Genomic DNA, 17,959 nt, shown 5'->3' with positions numbered 1-17,959 from the left:
AAGATCAACATTGTGTCAGTCACATGCCAACAAGATAATGTGATATGACAAACAACCCTCAAATCTCAGAGGCTTACAACAGCAATATTTATTTCACACTCGGGGGTCGGTAGAAGGGCTGCAGTTCAGTCAGTCTCTGCTGGGCTCCCCGGGGCAGGGCCAGGTTAGGCTGGAATTCAGGCTCTGGGTTTGGTTCAGGTCATCTATGACATCCGCATTTGCGGACTCGGGCTAAACAAGCAACAGCAACCCACGTATCACGGAGAGTTCCAGGAGGGCCGGTCATGCCTCTCACTCCCCACGTGCCATGCGGTCACTTATGCCCAAGGCACAGGGCCAAGCCCAGAGTCAATAGGATGAGAAAGACACCACCCACAGGGAAGTCATGACAAGGATGAAGAGGGAAGGAAGAATGCGGAGAAAGAACACCACCTACCCTCATTATGAACTCCTGATTTTTCCTTTTATTTTTTATTACTTTTTGAGAGAGAGAGAGAGCGCACAAGCAGGCAGAGGGAGAGGGAGAGAGAGAATCCCAAGCAGGCTCCACGCTCAGCACACAGCCCGACATGGGGCTCAATCCCCTGACCCCAAGATCATGACCTGAGCAGGAACTACATCAGACACTCAACCAACTGAGCCACCCAGGTGCGCCAGGACTTCTCCTTTGAAAAAACAGGCATTTCTTCAGCCCGGGCCGCCAAAAGGGCCTAAAAGCAACTGCAACCTCCTCTCCTGAGCGCCCTTTCGCCCAGACTGTGGTTTCTGAATATTCATCTCCAGCAAAAGAAACCAGCACCCTGAAGGCACACCCGATTCCAGGTCTTCAGCAGGAGTCGTATGACGTAATGTTGATACAGCTCGTGGCACCAAAGAGCAAGGAAGCCATCCAAACCAAGGGACCGTGCTAAGGGGATACAGGTGGTGACATGACAAGGCTCCCACTGGCTAAAGACAGGACAATTTACATATCAAAAAGAATAGTGGCTACAACTCACTGAAACAGAGATGCCCGGTGCCTCTCTAACCCTACGGGGCACAGATGCACGTAGTCTTGTTGAACCTGTAACTGTCCTTTATTCATATCCCTCCAACTCTGGGGTGGCCCAGCCACAACATGGCAGGCATCATCAAGAAGAAAAACTCCAATTCTCAGTCTGCTACCAACAATAACAACAGCAAAAAAAAGCTGGGGCAGCTCCCAGGATCCTCCTTTTAACCACAGTTTTGACAGTGACGATGAGGAGCAAACTCTTCTATTTTTAGCTAATATAGATCCAAGACATTCAAGTTTGCGGTTTCTCCAGATACCTCAAAGCAACCAGTTTTTAATCCTCATTCTCTATCAGAATCACCTGGTAACTTTCTACAAAATGGGGTTGTCTGGGCTCCAGGCCCTGACCCAGAGACCCAGATTCAACGCTTGAGGGTGGAACCTGGGCACCGCGTGTTTCAGAGGCCGCCAGGTGATTCTGATATGCAGCCACAATTGACAACCACAGATCCAAGCAAAAATCGTGAAAGCAAAACATTTCCACCTTAATGTCTTATCACAATTTGAATCAAGATATGTCTTGGTTGAGACACCTTACAAACCTCAGTGTCCTGGGGAAAAGCCTTGGTCTGCCCCTAGTCCCCACCATTTTCCATCCTATGATGAGCCTGAGCAGCCAGGCCAGCGTCCCTGGGCACACGCAGGTTCAGGATTCAGGGCTCATGGCGAGCAGGGCTCCTCTCTCAGATGCTCAGGACAAAGAATAAAGATCCACATGTCTAGGGGTGCCTGGGTGGCTCAGTGGGTTAAAGCCTCTGCCTTTGGCTCAGGTCATGATCCTGGAGTCCTGGGATCGAGCCCCACGTCAGGCTCTCTGCTCAGCAGGGAGTCTGCTTCCCCTCTCTCTCTGCCTGCCTCTCTGCCTCCTTGTGATCTCTGTCTGTCAAATAAATAAATAAAATCTTTAAAAAAAAAAAAAAAAAAAGATCCACATGTCTAAAGAGCTCCAGAGCAAAGCTCAGCATAGAACATGATCACAAATAACTTCAAGCAGAAAACTAAAGCAACCCTCACACAATTACACCCCTAAACGTCTCCAAGAGGTAGAGTTGTTTTATTTTTTTTAATTAGAAAGACTGGGTAATCTCATGTTAGAAGATAACAGTAAAAGATTAGAAGTCAGACAATTCAAAACAGCAAACATAGCTCTGCTCCCCAAACCCGATGAGCACAGCACACGTGCGCGCGTGCACAGTCCTACAAATCACTGCCACGTCTTCGCATAAGTGCTGAGCGCAGCTAGAAGTACTAGCTTCCTCTTAATTTGCAGTAGGTTAGATGCCAGCTCTCAGAAGGCCTGGATCCTTTGTCTGGCTTTGTATTAAAATATGCTGCTTTTCTCAAAGCCTTAACAGCTACCATACTATGAGAGGAAGGGCTGCATGTCACGAGAGTTCTGGAATTCACACCAGGTTGCAGCAGACACTTTCTGACTTATCACCCCACGTACAGCCCTCTTCTCTGACACATGCACCCCATTCACCAGACCGGGTCCCCTTGGCTGTGTTTGCTCATCTTGACCACATACTCCTGGCCTGGGTCGTGAGCCAGCATGAGTCATGTGGCTCCGCCGGGCTGGACTGAGAGCTGCTGGTCTCAAGTCTGGAAGGTGGCCTAAAGGAGGACCATGTAAATGCAAGCCCTTAGGAGCACCAGGTTGGACCATGTGAACAGACCAGAAAGAAGGCAGGAGAGCAAAGAGAGGACAAAGCAGAGATAAGAGGCAGAGACAGCTTACGTCTCGGTTGGCTCTCCAGCTGCCTGAACTCCATGCTCATGGATTCCATAAAGTGTCCCTTTATCCCCATAATAAACTCCTCTTCTGCTTATTCAGCTACTTTGAAATGGATTTCTATTACTTGCCAAAAAAAAAAAAAGAACCCTAACTAAAACAACTCTAAAGCCTTGTTATCAACTACTAAACATTTCCAGGATATTTTTAAAGACCAAAACCAACTTTTTTCTCTCTATTGAATATGCTGTTTCTAAAAATGTACATATGCTCTTAATGTAAATATGTGTATGTTTTGCTGTGGCAACTGGTTTCAAAATCAGAAACAAGGCGACCACCAGAATTTGGGATCGACAAAAAGAAAGCTCTCCAGAAAAACATTCCCTCACATCCCGTTCTCGACAGCGACCATTCTCGACGGGAGGAGCCTGGGAAACGGAATCAGTGCGGGAAAGCCTGGCTCAGGCTTGGACGCCTTGGGCACCACCTGCCTCCAGCCCTGCCAGAATGGACCAGAGCCACCAACATTCTCTGCAGAACCCAAACACCGGGCTCAAAGAATGAGCACCTTCAAGAATGAGAAGCTCCTGGATGCACTCTAACAGATGCACTCTTTAATACGGGCTTAAATCAACGATATGTTTATAGAGACTTCAAGAGAGAAACCAACAGTCATTCAAACGTGGCTGACTAAATTTCCCCTTCCCAGCCACAGTGTTTAGAACAATTTGAAGGACAAAGTACAGACCTCCGGCTGGATGGCTTTAAACACAGGTATGTCCATTAACGTGATCTGGCTCTGCAACAAAAGAGAAGCAGCATTAGAATATGCTGGAAATCAAAGATAAATTTGAATCCACACAGAGTAATAACACATTCTCCCTTGAAATAAAAATCAAGAAAGAATAGAATAAAAAATTTCTAAAATGCCTCTCCCATCCCTCCCCCCTCATAAATCCTCACCCCACACCCCTCTTTCTTTAATGTGAGACAAACTCCCAATTTGAGAATTGATGACAGTCATTTGGAGGGTGGGACTGAGATTAAGGGGAACATTTTTAGTTTGGATATTTTTGTCCTATTTGAGTTTCTGTTTCAAGCATGAATTACTTTTGTAATTTAAAAAAGTTGTAGACACAATATTAAAAACTAGAATGCTAAACAGAGACACTATCTATTACTCTAAATTTAAATTTTAAAGAAACTGTGGCTTATAGAAATTGTACATTTCTTCTGAAGTCTAAGCCTCCTCTAAATTATACAGTAGAGTGCTACTCGAGATGCACCCTTGGACCAGTGCTGGACCGCAAACTATTCCGCCAGCCAGCCCACAATGAGATAACTACAGAATTTGAGAACAAGCATTTGGGAACTTTTATAACAAATTGCCACAACGTTTTTGTTGTGTTTTTTTGTTTTTTTGTTTTTTTTAAATATCAGTCCTCAACAGATGGGAAATGAAAAAAACTGGCCCTTTACCACAGCTAGCTTGTGAAGCACTAATGTTGTAAATATAGAAAATACACATCTAGTTAAAGGCTGTTCCCATCATTAGCTGCTCATCATGCAACATAAGAGAAAGCACCATTGCTGACAATCTTTTCTGGGCAAGGTGTGCACTGAGCTGACTGCTCATGATCTGCCCATCTCCATATGTCACCTGGGATGCCAGGTGTCAGTTAACAGACATGTCTGTGAGAGGCCAGGGAAAGGAGAACCAAGGGCATTTGGATGCCTCCTAACTCAAGCAGACACCCTGCTCATGGCCCACAGGTCAAAGGGGTTGCTGTGATGCAGTGGAACGAAGAGGGGCTCTGAAATCACCAGGGCTTGAGTGCGTGTCTGGATATCACCGCTTAACACTAGTAATATGGTCTTTGACACGTGGCTTAGCCTCTCCTAGTCTCAGGTGCCACATCTAGGAAATGGTGACAGTAATCCCTGTCTTATAGGATCCCTGGGAAAGTTCAAGAGCAGAAATGCAGAATGCCTGGCATCTGACAGGTGCTCTCTAGATATGCATGCGTGTGTGTATACACACATATATACACACATAAAGAGCGTGCACATCTGTGCACGTACATATATGCGGAGAGAGAGACAGAAAGACATATTACCTGTCAGGTGCCAGGCATTCTGCGCCTCCTATCTTGACTCTTCACAAAGATTATCTATATACCGTGGACCCTTGAACAACATGGGGATTAGGGATGCTAACCCACCATGGTCTAAAATCTGCTTATCGGGATGCCTGAGTGGCTCAGTCAGTTAAGCAACTGATTCTTGATTTCAGATCAGGTCATGATCTCAGGGTTGTGAGATCAAGCCCTATGTCAGGCTCTGTGCTCAGCACAGAGTCTGCTTCTCTCTCTCTACTCCTCTCCCTCTGACCCTTCCCCCACTCACGTACTCTGGCTCTGTAACATAAATAAATCTTTAAAAAAATAAGATAAAGTCTGAATATAACTTTTTTTTTTTAAAGATTTTATTTATTTATTTGTTAGAGAGAGAGAGAGAGAGAGAGAGAGCATGAGCACAGGCAGACAGAGTGGCAGGCAGAGGCAGAGGGAGAAACAGGCTCCCCGCCGAGCAAAGAGCCCGATGTGGGACTCGATCCCAGGACGCCGGGATCATGACCTGAGCCGAAGGCAGCCGCTCAACCAACTGAGCCACCCAGGTGTCCCTGAATATAACTTTTGACTCCCCCAAAACTTAACTACTAACAGCCTACTGTTAACCAGAAGCCTTACTGCTAACATCAACAGTTGAGTGACACATTTTGTATGTTAGATGAATTATAAACTGTACTCTTACAAAAACGTAAGCTAGAGAAAGGCAATTATTATTAAGAAAATCATAAGGAAGGGAAAATGCATTTACAGTACTGTATTTATCAAAAAAAAAATCTGTATATAAGTGGACCCACACAGTCCAAACCTGTGCTCAGGGTTCAACTGTGTGCACGTATGTGTTTCTGTATTCATACTTCTACATCATTTATATGTGAAGTCACACAGATGGGCTCACGTACTGGCATGTGAACTTACGGTTCCTGACTAATACATGAACTAAGAAATAAGGGAACTGTTAATTTGTTTGAATATTCAAGCATCAAAGTTGCTCTTAAAGGAGGCTGTTACTTAAGTCAACAAATAGTCATGAAAAAAGTCTCATCTCAAGACTACATTAGGAAAATGGCAACACACACAGTACGTCAAGTGTAACCACAATCCAGGGCTCAGGTGCAGAATTGTGGTCGCCTCTTGGCGTAATTTAAAGGTGGTCCAAGACCACTGGATTCCCGAGCAGCACAGGATGCAGGCCAAAGCATACCATCGTCAGGGCTGAGCAGGAGAGGGAAATAAGCAGTGCTTCTGCGGACAGCCTCTTCGTCCCCTCCAAGGGGCCAGCGCTGCCACTAACAGAAGCTCAGCAGAGCGACAGCAGAGGCACCAGGAATAAAGAAGCACTTGGGAACTGAGCCCTTCTACCTCTGGGTCTATTCCCCAGTGGCAAAGGGGGCAGTGGACATCATCACAAGGTGGATCTGGTCCTCGTAATCTGGGCGTCGAGGGACAACTAAGGCCAGGAGGCCTGCAGATCTGGTGTCTGGCCCAGAGCTATGTCCCAGGCAGTGCAAACACACTGGCATTTCTCCTGCCAGACCCATGGAGATTGCTAGCCAAGTCCCCTCACATTTGGATTAATTCTGCCATCCTGGGGAACAGAAAGGCCTTGTGAAAACAGGAGATTCACGCTGAAAGCTCAGAAGGCCTTGGAAATCTCTGCCATGGTTCAAGTTTACTCCCGATCCCAGAGAACTAGCAGGATGTTTGCAATGTCATTTAGGACAAGAACCAAAAGTCTGCTAATGTGAAAATGAGAAAACTTCCTCTCCATCCTGCCGTCACTTCTAGGGTTTGCTACTGAATTTCCAAATGGTTTATTAAAATAGTGGCTTTACATTTCACATTTTTTTGGGACGGTCCAAGTTTCGAGTATCCTAAGTCCCTGTTCAGCCCCTAAGTCAGAATACGTATTCAGGTGTTTTATTCAAAATAAATGGGGCGCCTGTGTGGCTCAGTGAGTTAAAGCCTCTGCCTTTGGCTTAGGTCATGGTCTCAGGGTCCTGGGATCGAGCCCCGCATCGGACTCTCTGCTCAGCAGGAAGCCTGCTTCCCCCTCTCTCTGCCTGCCTCTCTGCCTACTTGTGATCTCTCTCTGTCAAATAAAGAAATAAAATCTTTAAAAAAAATTAAAATAAAATAAACAACAAGAGAGGTCTCCAAACTTAATATAGACTGGCTGGTCCCAAACACACAATCTGAGGGTTTTCAGAAGACTCTCCCACTTCTATCCTTTCAATTCTGACCAAAAAGATGCAGAGTCCAGAACAAGAATATGTCAATACATAGGTAAAATCACCGGATTATAAATTTCATGACATTTTACTACAAAGCCAAACCCACGTGGAAAGGTTGCTGACGAGCAGTCCTTCCCAGGAAATGTAGGCACTCCAAAGCAGGCAGTTTTACCAGAAAGGGAGGGTGTGGGTAGGAGTGGGAGCTTGAGGGAAATTAGGTCCCATCTCCCTTCACAGCAGCTCTCGGCCTCAGGAGATGACCATGACTGCAGGGGAGAGGCCCTGGCTTCCTGGAGAGAAAGGGCATTTCTGAGGGGTGTGGTACAGCCCCTACAGAAATGGGGCCATCTTGTCTACAGCAGCACTTGTCACGATGAGTTGTATGAAGTGTTAAATCTCTACATACACCGGACACTAACAGTGCACTGTATGGTAACTAACTGGAATTTAAATAAAAACGAGTGAGTGAAGGAATGAATGAACAACGAAACCCGCCGCAGCGAGGCACCCGTGCTTGGGCTGAGGAGCGCACTCATGAGCACGTCTCTCAATGGCTTCTCCTTCCACTGGGAAATAAAGCCTCACTACAGGACACCCAGTGAAGCTAGTCACGCTGGAGATGCCGTCCTTAATCGTAACTTCTTCCCCCACCTCCTTCTTTCTTGTCCGGGGCCCCCTAAAAATTCAGGCTTTTTAGGGAAATGGCTAATCTCCACATACGACAAAACACTTCTGCTGAAGGGAGAGACCTACTGAAGCACCTCACAACGTGGCCCCAAAAAAAGAGGTGGTTCTGAGTAGGTAAATGAAAGCTATGCAGCCAAAAAGGAAATAAAAAAATGTTCCTACATATGTTGAGAGTAGTGTTTCTCTAACACTGGTGACTAAATTCCCTCTTCCCAGCCACAACCTTATATAAAGGCTCTCAATCCCCAAATAAACAAACAAAGGAAGCTGTTGGCAAATTAGTGGCATATTTTATAACAGAAAATATCTTTAAATTTGCATTTAGATCACTCCACCAACGCCTGACCAGGAGGGCTCACGGAACAAAAGGCAATCAGCTCCAGAGATAGACATTCCTACTTCTACTCCTAGAGCCACAGGAACCATGTGTCTGGCAAATTTAGAATCATAGTCAAGGAAATGCAAATTAAACGAGAAGATGCCATTTGTCGTCCATCGGTGCCATCAGGAGCGACAGGACTAGGGACTGCTCTGTTCTTTTTGGAAAGCAATCTGGCAGTAAACCGTTCAAAAAGTTTTTTTTTGAAAAGCCAAACTTATAAAAAGTTGCAGGAATAGAATGGTGGATTCTATAACCTTCCACCTAGCTTCACTAATTAACATCTTGCCTCACTGGCTTTATCTCCATTTATGTAATTAGACATACACATTTTTTTCGGGATCCACTCAAGAAGAAAATGCAGATATCATGACTCTTCACTCCTAAACCTTTCAGCATATTATTTCCCAAGAACAAGAACATGCTCTTACATAATGATAAAATTATTACGTTCAGGAAACTTACATTGCTACAATAGTAACATCTAATAGTACAGTCCACATTCAAAATTTGCTAAATATCCCAAAACTTTTTTATAACAATTTTTTCTTGATCCAAAATCAAGCATTGCATTTAGATATTATCTCCTAAAAAGTGAAATGAGCATACTATTGACACAATAATCCCTACATCTACAGAAAGCAGAGCACTGGAACACAAGGAGACTTTATATATAGATCTACATTTAGATGCAGATAGAAAATTAGATGTTCACTGCACCATTATCTGCAGTAGTAAAAATCTGGAAACAATATAAGAGACCATGAGAAGGGGCTTGTTGAAAAAAAATATATATGGAATATATATGAAAATATATCCAGATTCTGGAGTATTATACAGCTATTAAAAATAGTGAATTAAAGGGGTTCCCGAGGGGCTCAGTTGGTTAATTGTCTCTCTTTTTTTTTTTTTTAAGATTTTATTTATTTATCTGACAGAGAGAGACAGTGTACAAGCAGGGGGAGCAGCAGGGAGAGGAAGAAGCAGGAGCCTAACATAGGGCTCGATCCTAGCACCCTGGGATCATGACCTGAGCTGAAGGCAGATGCTTAACGGATTGAACCACCCAGGCATCCCAGAGCGTCTGACTCTCGATTTCAGCTCAGGTCAGGATCTCAGGGTCATGAGACCAAGCCGTGATCTGGGCTCCATGCTCAGTGGGGAGTTTGTTTGGGATTTTCTCTCCCTCTCCCTCTGCCCCTCCCCTGCTTGTGCATGGGTAGCATCAAATAAATAAATCTTTAAAAATAGAAAATAAATAAATCTTTAAAAAATAAAAAAATCTTTAAAAATAGAAAATTAGGGGTGCCTGCGTGGCTCAGTGGGTTGAGGCCTCTGCCTTCGGCTCAGGTCATGATCCCAGGGTCCTGGGATCGGGCCCCGCATCGGGCTCTCTGCTCTGCAGGGAGCCTGCTTCCTCCTCTCTCTCTCTCTGCCTGCCTCTCTGCCTACTTGTGATCTCTGTCTGTCAAATTAAATTAAATAAATAAATAAATAAATAAATAAAAATAGAAAATTAAATCTACACATGTTGACCTAGAAAGCTGTCCACGATCTACTGATAAAGTTCCAGCATTGTTTTTTACTTTGCTTTCAGACTACTGGGAAGTAGAAGGATGGCGATCTAGCTGTAGATCTCCAACATCAGCCACAGCAATATTTTCCTAGGTAAGTCTTGTGAGGCAAGGGGGAAACAAAAACAAAAATAAACTATTGGGACTACAACAAAATAAAAAGCTTCTAAGAGCAAAAAAAAACAAAACAAAAAATCAAAACTAAAAGACAACCTACTGAATGGGGAAGATATTTGCAAATGACATATCCCATAAAGGGTTATATCCAAAATACAGAAAAAACTGATATAACTCAACACCAAAACCCCAAATAATCCAATTTAAAAATAGGCAGAAGACAGGAGCAGACATTTCTCCCAAAAAAAAAAAAAAAAAAATCCAGATGGCCAACAGACACATGAAAAGATGCTCAACATCACTCATCATCAGGGAAACACAAATCCAAACCACAAGGAGATATCAGCTCACACCTGTCAGAATGGCTAAAATAAAAAACACAAGGAACGACAAGTGTTGGTGAGGATATGGAGTAAAATGAACTCTCTTGCTCTGTTGGTGGGAATGCAAACTCCATGCAGCCACTGTGGAAGACAATGGAGGGTCCTCAAAAAATTAAAAATAGAACTACCCTACAATCCAGTAATCGCACCACTGGACATTTACCCAAAGAATACGAAAATAGTAATTGGAAAGAATATGTGCACCCCTATGTCTATAGCAGCATTATTTACAATAGCCAAATTAAAGAAAAAGCCCAAGTGTTCATTAACAGATGAATGGATAAAGAACATGTGGTACAAATATACAAGGAATACTATATAGCCATAAAAAAGAATAAATTATTGCCATTTGCAACATCGATGGATCTAGAGGGTATAATGCTAAGCGAAATAGTCAGAGGAAGACAAATACCATATGATTTCATTCATGTGTGGAATTTAAGAAGCAAAACAAATGAACAAAGAAAAAAAAGAGACAAAGCGAAAAACAGACTCTTGGGCACCTGGGTGGCTCAGTTGGCTGGGCGACTGCCTTCTGCTCAGGTCATGATCCTGGAGTCCCAGGATCAAGTCCCACATCAGGCTCCTTGCTCAGTGGGGAGCCTGCTTCTCCCTCTGACCCTCCCCCCCCCAATGCTCTCTCTCTCTCGCTCACTCTTTCTCTCTCAGATAAATAAAATCTTTTAAAAAATAAAAAATAAAACACGCTCTTAACTATAGAGAACAAACTGATGGTTACCAGAGGTGAGGTAGCTGGGGGCATGGGAGGAACAGGTGAAAGGGATTAAAGAGCATACTTATCATGATGACCTTAGTAAGTAATATATGGAACTGTTGAATCACCATATTATACACTTGAAACTAATATAACACTATGTGTTAACCATACTGGAATTTTAAAATTTTAATAATTAATTAATTAATTAAATAAAATTGCACATGTGATTCAGATTGTATTCCTGTCGGATGGTACTGGTCTAGAATGCCAGCCCTGGTTTTAAATCCCAGATAGACAGTGCCACTTACTCTCTGTATGAAGAAGTGATTTTCCTCTTTAAGCACTGACATGCTCATCAGTGTATTGGGAATAATAAATACACCTAATTTATCAGGCTGATGTGAGAAGTAGATTACATAATGCATGTAAAGCACTTAAGCATAAGACCTAGACACGGGGGATGCCTGAGTGGCTCAGTCACTTAAGCGTCTGCCTTCAGCTCAGGTTGTGATCTCAGGGTCCTGGGATTGAGTCCCACATGGGGCTCCTGCTTAACAGGGAGCCTGCTTCTCCCTCTGCCGGCTGCTCCCCTGCTTGCTCTCTCTCTCTCTCTCTGACAAATAAAGTCTTAAAAAAAAAAACACAACTCTCTTTAAAAAAAAAAAAAACTAGACATGGCAGGTGTTCAAAAATGGGAGCTGTCCTTAATATTACTGTCCAGCATTAGGTGAATAATCAGGAGGTGAAGGTTTTAGACCTGGCTCTGCCCATACCTGGCTATATGTTCCAGGCAAAAAATAAAATAAAATAATAATCTCTTAGATTCTTCACTTCTTTATTAGAAAATCAGGAGCTAATAATCTGCTTCATTGGTCATTCTGAAGACCGAGTTCTTTCAGTCTACATGTATTCACTGAGTACCAACTATGAGCTAGGCACCATTCGGGGCACTGGAAAAAAGCAATGAACAAGTCAGATAAAGCTCCTGTCCTTAAAGAGTTTCTATTCCAGAGAAGATATATCACAAAAAAAAATTATTATATAATGTAATGTTGGGTAAGAATAAGAAATATGAAGAAACTGGAGCAGGATAAGGGAAAGGAGTGATGGAGAGATGCCACTTTAGGCCAAGGACAGACACAGAGACACGTGGAGAAGAGCCAGTAGGAGTGAAGGAAGAGAAGCGCAGGGCCCTGTGGCAGGGGGACGCTGGGTGAGTCTGGGTTAGAGGTGTAGCTGGGGAGCACAAAGCACAGAGATGGGGGCAGGAGAGGAGACTCGGCCGGACCACAGGGGGCCCTGGAGGCCTTGGGAGGAACACAGGGTCTCATTCTCACAGGAGGCAGCTGCTAGAGCTTTACATCTTTTTAGAATGATCCCTTGGCTACGCTGAAAGAGGTGATGCCAGGCTCAGCACGGCACAAAATAAACATGGGGGCCGGCAACAGCAGAAGGCTGAGACGCGGCCCCGTTAGCTCCCACAGTATCCTGGAGGGCACAAAACCTGTTACAGCAAAGGGGACAGGGAGGAAGCAGGCATGGCAGTAAACAGGCCAGTGGTGCTGCAGAGAATTACAGCCCCAGGACAGTGCTTGCAGTCAGGTTCCAGGTCACCCCACAGGCAATACTCCTCTACCTTCACAGCACAAAAGGAAGAAAGCAAGTCACTGCAAAACGAGAAGCCAACTTGGCGTCTCCACCACAAGGAACAGCCCTCAGTCAGACCGGGAGAAACACACTGGCTGAAGAAAAAACAGTTTTTAAAAAAATGTATTATTACAAAATACTATTTTTTTTATTTTTTTAAACATATAATATCTTTTTATCCCCAGGGGTACAGGTCTGTGAATCGCCAGGTTTACACACTTCACAGCACTCACCATAGCACATACCCTCCCCAATGTCCATAATCCTACCCCCCCAACCCCCCTCCCCCCATTAACCCTCAGTTTGTTTTGTGAGATTAAGAGTCACTTATGGTTTGTCTCCCTCCCAATCCCATCGTTTCATTTATTCTTCTCCTACCCCCTTAACCCCCCATGTTGCATCTCCTCTCCCTCATATCAGGGAGATCATATGATAGTTGTCTTTCTCCGATTGACTTACTTCGCTAAGCATGATACCCTCTAGTGCCATCCACGTCGTCGCAAATGGCAAGATTTCATTTCTTTTGATGGCTGCATAGTATTCCATTGTGTATATATACCACATCTTCTTTATCCATTCGTCTGTTGATGGATATCTAGGTTCTTTCCATAGTTTGGCTATTGTAGACATTGCTGCTATAAACATTCGGGTGCACGTGCCCCTTCGGATCACTACGTTTGTATCTTTAGGGTAAATACCCAGCAGTGCAATTGCTGGGTCATAGGGTAGTTCTATTTTCAACATTTTGAGGAACCTCCATGCTGTTTTCCAGAGTGGTCGCACCAGCTTGCATTCCCACCAACAGTGTAGGAGGGTTCCCCTTTCTCCGCATCCTCGCCAGCATCTGTCATTTCCTGACTTGTTAATTTTAGCCATTCTGACTGGTGTAAGGTGGTATCTCATTGTGGTTTTTTTATCATAGAAAAGTCATCGTAAAAATGCAGAAAGCAAAGTGCCTGGGTGGCTCAGTGGGTTAAAGCCTCTGCCTTCGGCTCAGGTCATGATCTCAGGGTCCTGGGATCGAGTCCCGCATCAGGCTCTCTGCTCAGCAGGAAGCCTGCTTCCTCCTCTCTCTCTGCCTGCCTCTGTGCCTACTTGTGATCTTTCTCTGTGTGTCAAATAAATACATAAAATCTTTAAAAAAAAAATGCAGAAGGCAAACAAAAAGAAACAAACAGAAGTAAAATTAAATTCCAACTAACTAGAATCCTACAACAACCAGAAGTTACAGTAAATAAAGTTTGGCTGTTTATATCCAGATAGCTATGAATACATAAATATCAAATGTAGACCTCTTCTTCTGCAGATATAAGTATGTGTGCATTGCATGTGCTTTTTAAAAACGGCACTGTTCTCTGTTAATGGTGCTGTAACTTGTCCCTTTGACTATTCGTATACACCGCACATGACTTCCAAGGTGGTTAATTCGAGATTGATGGCATCCTTTCTAATGCTACCTAGTATTTCATAAAGAATATCATATCCCACAGACCCTACGGTTGGGCATATGGGTCGTTTCCAACCGGTTTTTCCTAGCCCCTGTCGCACCGTTTTGGTGCCCAGACACTCACATCAGTTCTGTTACTTACAGCAAACTCCTCGGGACTCACTTTCAAGACATCGAAGACAACGGCATCGTAGCTCTTGCTGGCATAGTCGCAGCTCTGGCCCTCCAGAGAGTCTGAGCTGCTGCTGCCCTGTGGAGGACAGGGAGAGAGGGTGCCGCCTGAGCAGTCGGGCTTACTGCAGACTCGCTACCTCCCACGCCCAGACCGAGGACGCACACACGGAAGAAAAGCTCCTACTGCCCACTGCTGTACCCCATTCCAGGCACCGCGTTGGGCACTTCATATGCACAGTCCTGTTTAATTCTTTAATTAATTAATTAATTAATGCCACGTCCCCAAGGTATCACAGCCAGGAAACCGGAGAGCCAGGAGGTGAACCTAGCTTCGCCCACCCTCGATCATGGCCCCCAACGGCTTCCAGCCTGCTGTGTAGCTGGTGGGGTAAAAAGACAGAGCCCACTCTTCCTTTAGAGAGAACGGGACTTCACAGCTCAGGAGGCCTGAGGCAATCATCGGTCTTGTTCTGTCTCTCAAACGTTACCTAGTTTCACCTTTGTTGTTGTTGTTTTTGTTTTCTGGAAGTCACTGCAGAAAACTCTTATACAAAATGTTAAACTGGCTCTCAAGGCTTATTTCATATATGGGCCATTTGGAATTCAAAAACCAGATTGCTGATGAGGTGAGAGGTAACCAACTGGCTTTGGAGACGGGCGTGCAAGTTATATTTAGTAGGGTCCCTTATTAAGGTGAACCCCGTGAGCCCTGCATGGACAGAAGGGGTCTCCCATAAAAGAGCACATTAAAACTCCCCAAATGTGGCCAGTTTTATGAAGCCCAACCCTGTGGGGATCCCAGAATGTTGAACATACCTTCTCCTCGATTTTATTTAATTTCATCAAACTCTACTTTGGGGAACCATTCAAACTTACCACCCAAAACTTGTGCCCTGTTCATAAACGGTTTTATTTGTTTCAACCCATGAAGAGGGATTTTGTGCTTTCCATTAACCTCAATATCTTGGGCTGGGATTTAGAGAACATGCTTTTATTAATTCTTCTTTATTTCACTCTTTCCAAAAAGGCTATATCTGGAAAAACTTTGCAATCTTACTGGAAACTAGAGTGTTTTTAGGCCAGTGAGGGAAACCAACAGTCAACAACCAAGAATGTGAGGTTAAAAGGAGGAGCGGAAACGCAGACCTGTAGATCTCAGTAGGCCTGTGTCACTGAAAGGTTTTACGAAGGAGGCTGCTATACCCAAAAGTCGAAGGTGATCTGAAGAAGCAGCACACCATGGTGGTTGAGAGCTCTGAAGTCATGCCTGGTGGGAAGCCAGCTCCACGCCAGCGGCTGCCCGACCTCACACAAGCTATTCACCTGACCGTCTTAGAGCGCTCTGGAAAATGGCACCATAGGCAGCCCCCCCCCGCCCCCCGCCCAGGGCTGTGGACAGGTTATATACAGTGAAGCTAACAAAGCAGAGGGCAGAATCCCCCTCCCCAGGAGACGCTGATTCAAGGGGCCTGGGCGGGCTCGGCCGTGGCTATTTCAGAAGTTCCCTGAACGATGGGACATTCTCCCCTGAGGAGAATCTGTGCTGAACTTCTGAGAAGTAACAAAGACGAACCTTGAACGCGTCTGAAACTGGCAGTCTGTTCTGCCCTCGGTCTTGTGCACAGGCTCCAAGCAGGCGATCACCTGGAAATCCCTGCATTGCCACACCCACCTTTCAGAAAGTAATCAAGTCAGGTGACAGGGTGGTTTTCCTCCGTGTAGTGTCGTCAGGGTTAGGAGCACTGGCTTGAGTGTCACAGGGCCTGACTGTGAATCTCCACCTACTGCTGGCCAGCTGTGTGATATAAGCCAGTTTATTTACCTCCTCCTGCTTACCATGTTCCAGATACACACACATCTGCGCCCACACACAATACACACGTGTCTATGTGTACGCAGCACGTACGCACAGAGAGATCAGAAAAGACAGACGTTTTACTCTAGATGAAGTGTAAATTGTAAATGAAAACAGAAGCCTGATTTCCTCCAGTTACCAAACAGTCCATTCCCGGGATTTCAGGTTTTGTAACTTTCCTGTAACACCCCATTGCATCTGACCCAGACACACACGCTCATACAAGAGGCCTTATTGAATCCAGTGTTGCCCCAAATACACTAGTGGTGGTGGTGACGATGAGGCAGTAACTTCATTTAAATCTGTATTGGCACCATTGGGGAATTTTAAAAGGACTCACAAGTCTGTTTTCAGAAGCAGAGATCAAAATAAGGAATTTTTTAAAGGTTTGTAAGATATGAATAGGTTCCTGTGAATTTCTAGCTGGTCACACAGGATCATTTCAAAAGCCCAGCTCCGCTGTGAGGGACTGCGCGTTCCCTCGCCAGTGGTCATGGGGGCCAGGCATACACATTCAGCCAGGTGGCATCCCTGGGCCTGATGACAGCCGCTCCTCTTGTGTGTCTCTGTTCTATCACTGCACTTGGAAAACAAATCCCTACACCCCCCAAAGCCAGGGCAGGGGCCCTAGCCCAGGCCACTCTCAGACCACCAGTCCTTACAGCCATCTCCTACTGAGCAAGGTAAACAAGAACACGGGGCCAGTTGGAATCACTTCTGTCTGACTTCATTCTGGAATGTGTGACTTATTTATAATCAGCAGCAGCTTTTCTTGGGAAAGGTCTGATCCCATCTTGCCACCAAAATGGAATGTGGCACTTGCCACAACTGGACTGGGCAGGTGTTTGTTTTTCTTTGAAGAGAACGACTGCATAAAACGGACTGATCCTCAGGGCTGACGGCCTCCCAAATCTCACGCCTGGTGTGGCCAAGGGCCTCCGGAGAGCTAAGAATGGTGGTATTCATGGAGCCTTGCTTCCTTGCTGTTCACCACTTAGCTGAGGCCTGGGTCCACTGAAAGGAGCCCCCTACTCCCACCCATGGTCCCGATTCTCACAGCCCCTGTACCTGTGGAGTGGCGGAGGTGACCAACACGCTAGCCATCAGACCATTCCTCTTGTACATAGTCTCTGGGCCGCAGGGAGCTTCAGGGCAGCCTCTGTCGGTGACATAACCTGTCTGGAGAAGTCCTGCAAGGCAAGGGTGCTCATGAAAACCAGTTTCAAACTCAACTTAATCCTACTGGGGGCAGGGAGGGAGGCAGGGAACATTGTGCTAGGCTTGAACAGAAGACTACAAAGAAGACCTTTACCTTTTCTTGAAGATTTTATTTATTTATTTGGCAAAGACAGAGAGCACGAGCAGGGGGCAGCAGGCAGCAGGAGAAACAGGCCCCCCCCACTGGGCAGGAAGCCCAACGCAGGGTTTAGTCCCAGGACCCTGGGATCATCCTGAGCCAAAAGCAGAGGCTTAACCAACTGAGTCCCCCAGGTACCCTACAGCCTTTGTTTTATTTAGTTATTTTAAAGATTTTATTTATTTATTTGACAGAGAGAGAACGCATACAAGCAGGGGGAGGCAGAGGGAGAAGCAGGCTCCTCGCTGAGGGGAGTCCGATGAGGGACTCAATTCCAGGACTCCAGGATCATGACCTGAGCCGAAGCCAGACTCTTAAATCGTATGAGCCACCAGGCACCCTGACCTTTGTTTTAAATGAAAGCAGGTAAAGAAGACAAATGGATTTTACCGCATCTCCCCATGCACTCGACCGCTTCATCAGGAGCAAGGTGATACTTGTGCAGTGCTCACCACGTGCAGCGCACTTGGCA

General features: G+C 45.2%; 1 protein-coding gene across 13 annotated transcripts in view; it reads right to left on the bottom strand.

Moving 5' to 3' along the window:
- LOC111146150 (Ral GEF with PH domain and SH3 binding motif 1) overlaps positions 1–17,959 on the bottom strand; it is a 275,084-nt gene that overhangs the window by 204,847 nt on the left and 52,278 nt on the right. For all 13 annotated transcript variants that reach the window (XM_022501573.1, XM_022501576.1, XM_022501574.1 and 10 more), the window contains exons 2-4: positions 17,199–17,320; positions 14,244–14,351; positions 3,535–3,585 (exon numbers count right to left, since the gene is read on the bottom strand). In XM_022501573.1, the coding sequence (XP_022357281.1) occupies positions 3,535–3,585; positions 14,244–14,351; positions 17,199–17,255 (216 nt within the window). In that variant the 5' untranslated portion in view covers positions 17,256–17,320. The remainder of the gene's footprint in view (positions 1–3,534; positions 3,586–14,243; positions 14,352–17,198; positions 17,321–17,959) is intronic.

The sequence above is a fragment of the Enhydra lutris genome, unplaced genomic scaffold (assembly GCF_002288905.1).
Source record: "Enhydra lutris kenyoni isolate GAN:26980312 unplaced genomic scaffold, ASM228890v2 scaffoldscaffold13, whole genome shotgun sequence".
NCBI classification, from domain to species: Eukaryota; Metazoa; Chordata; class Mammalia; order Carnivora; family Mustelidae; genus Enhydra; species Enhydra lutris.
Note: the sequence above shows the minus strand (reverse complement) of the source record. Positions and strands in the feature narration are given on the sequence as shown.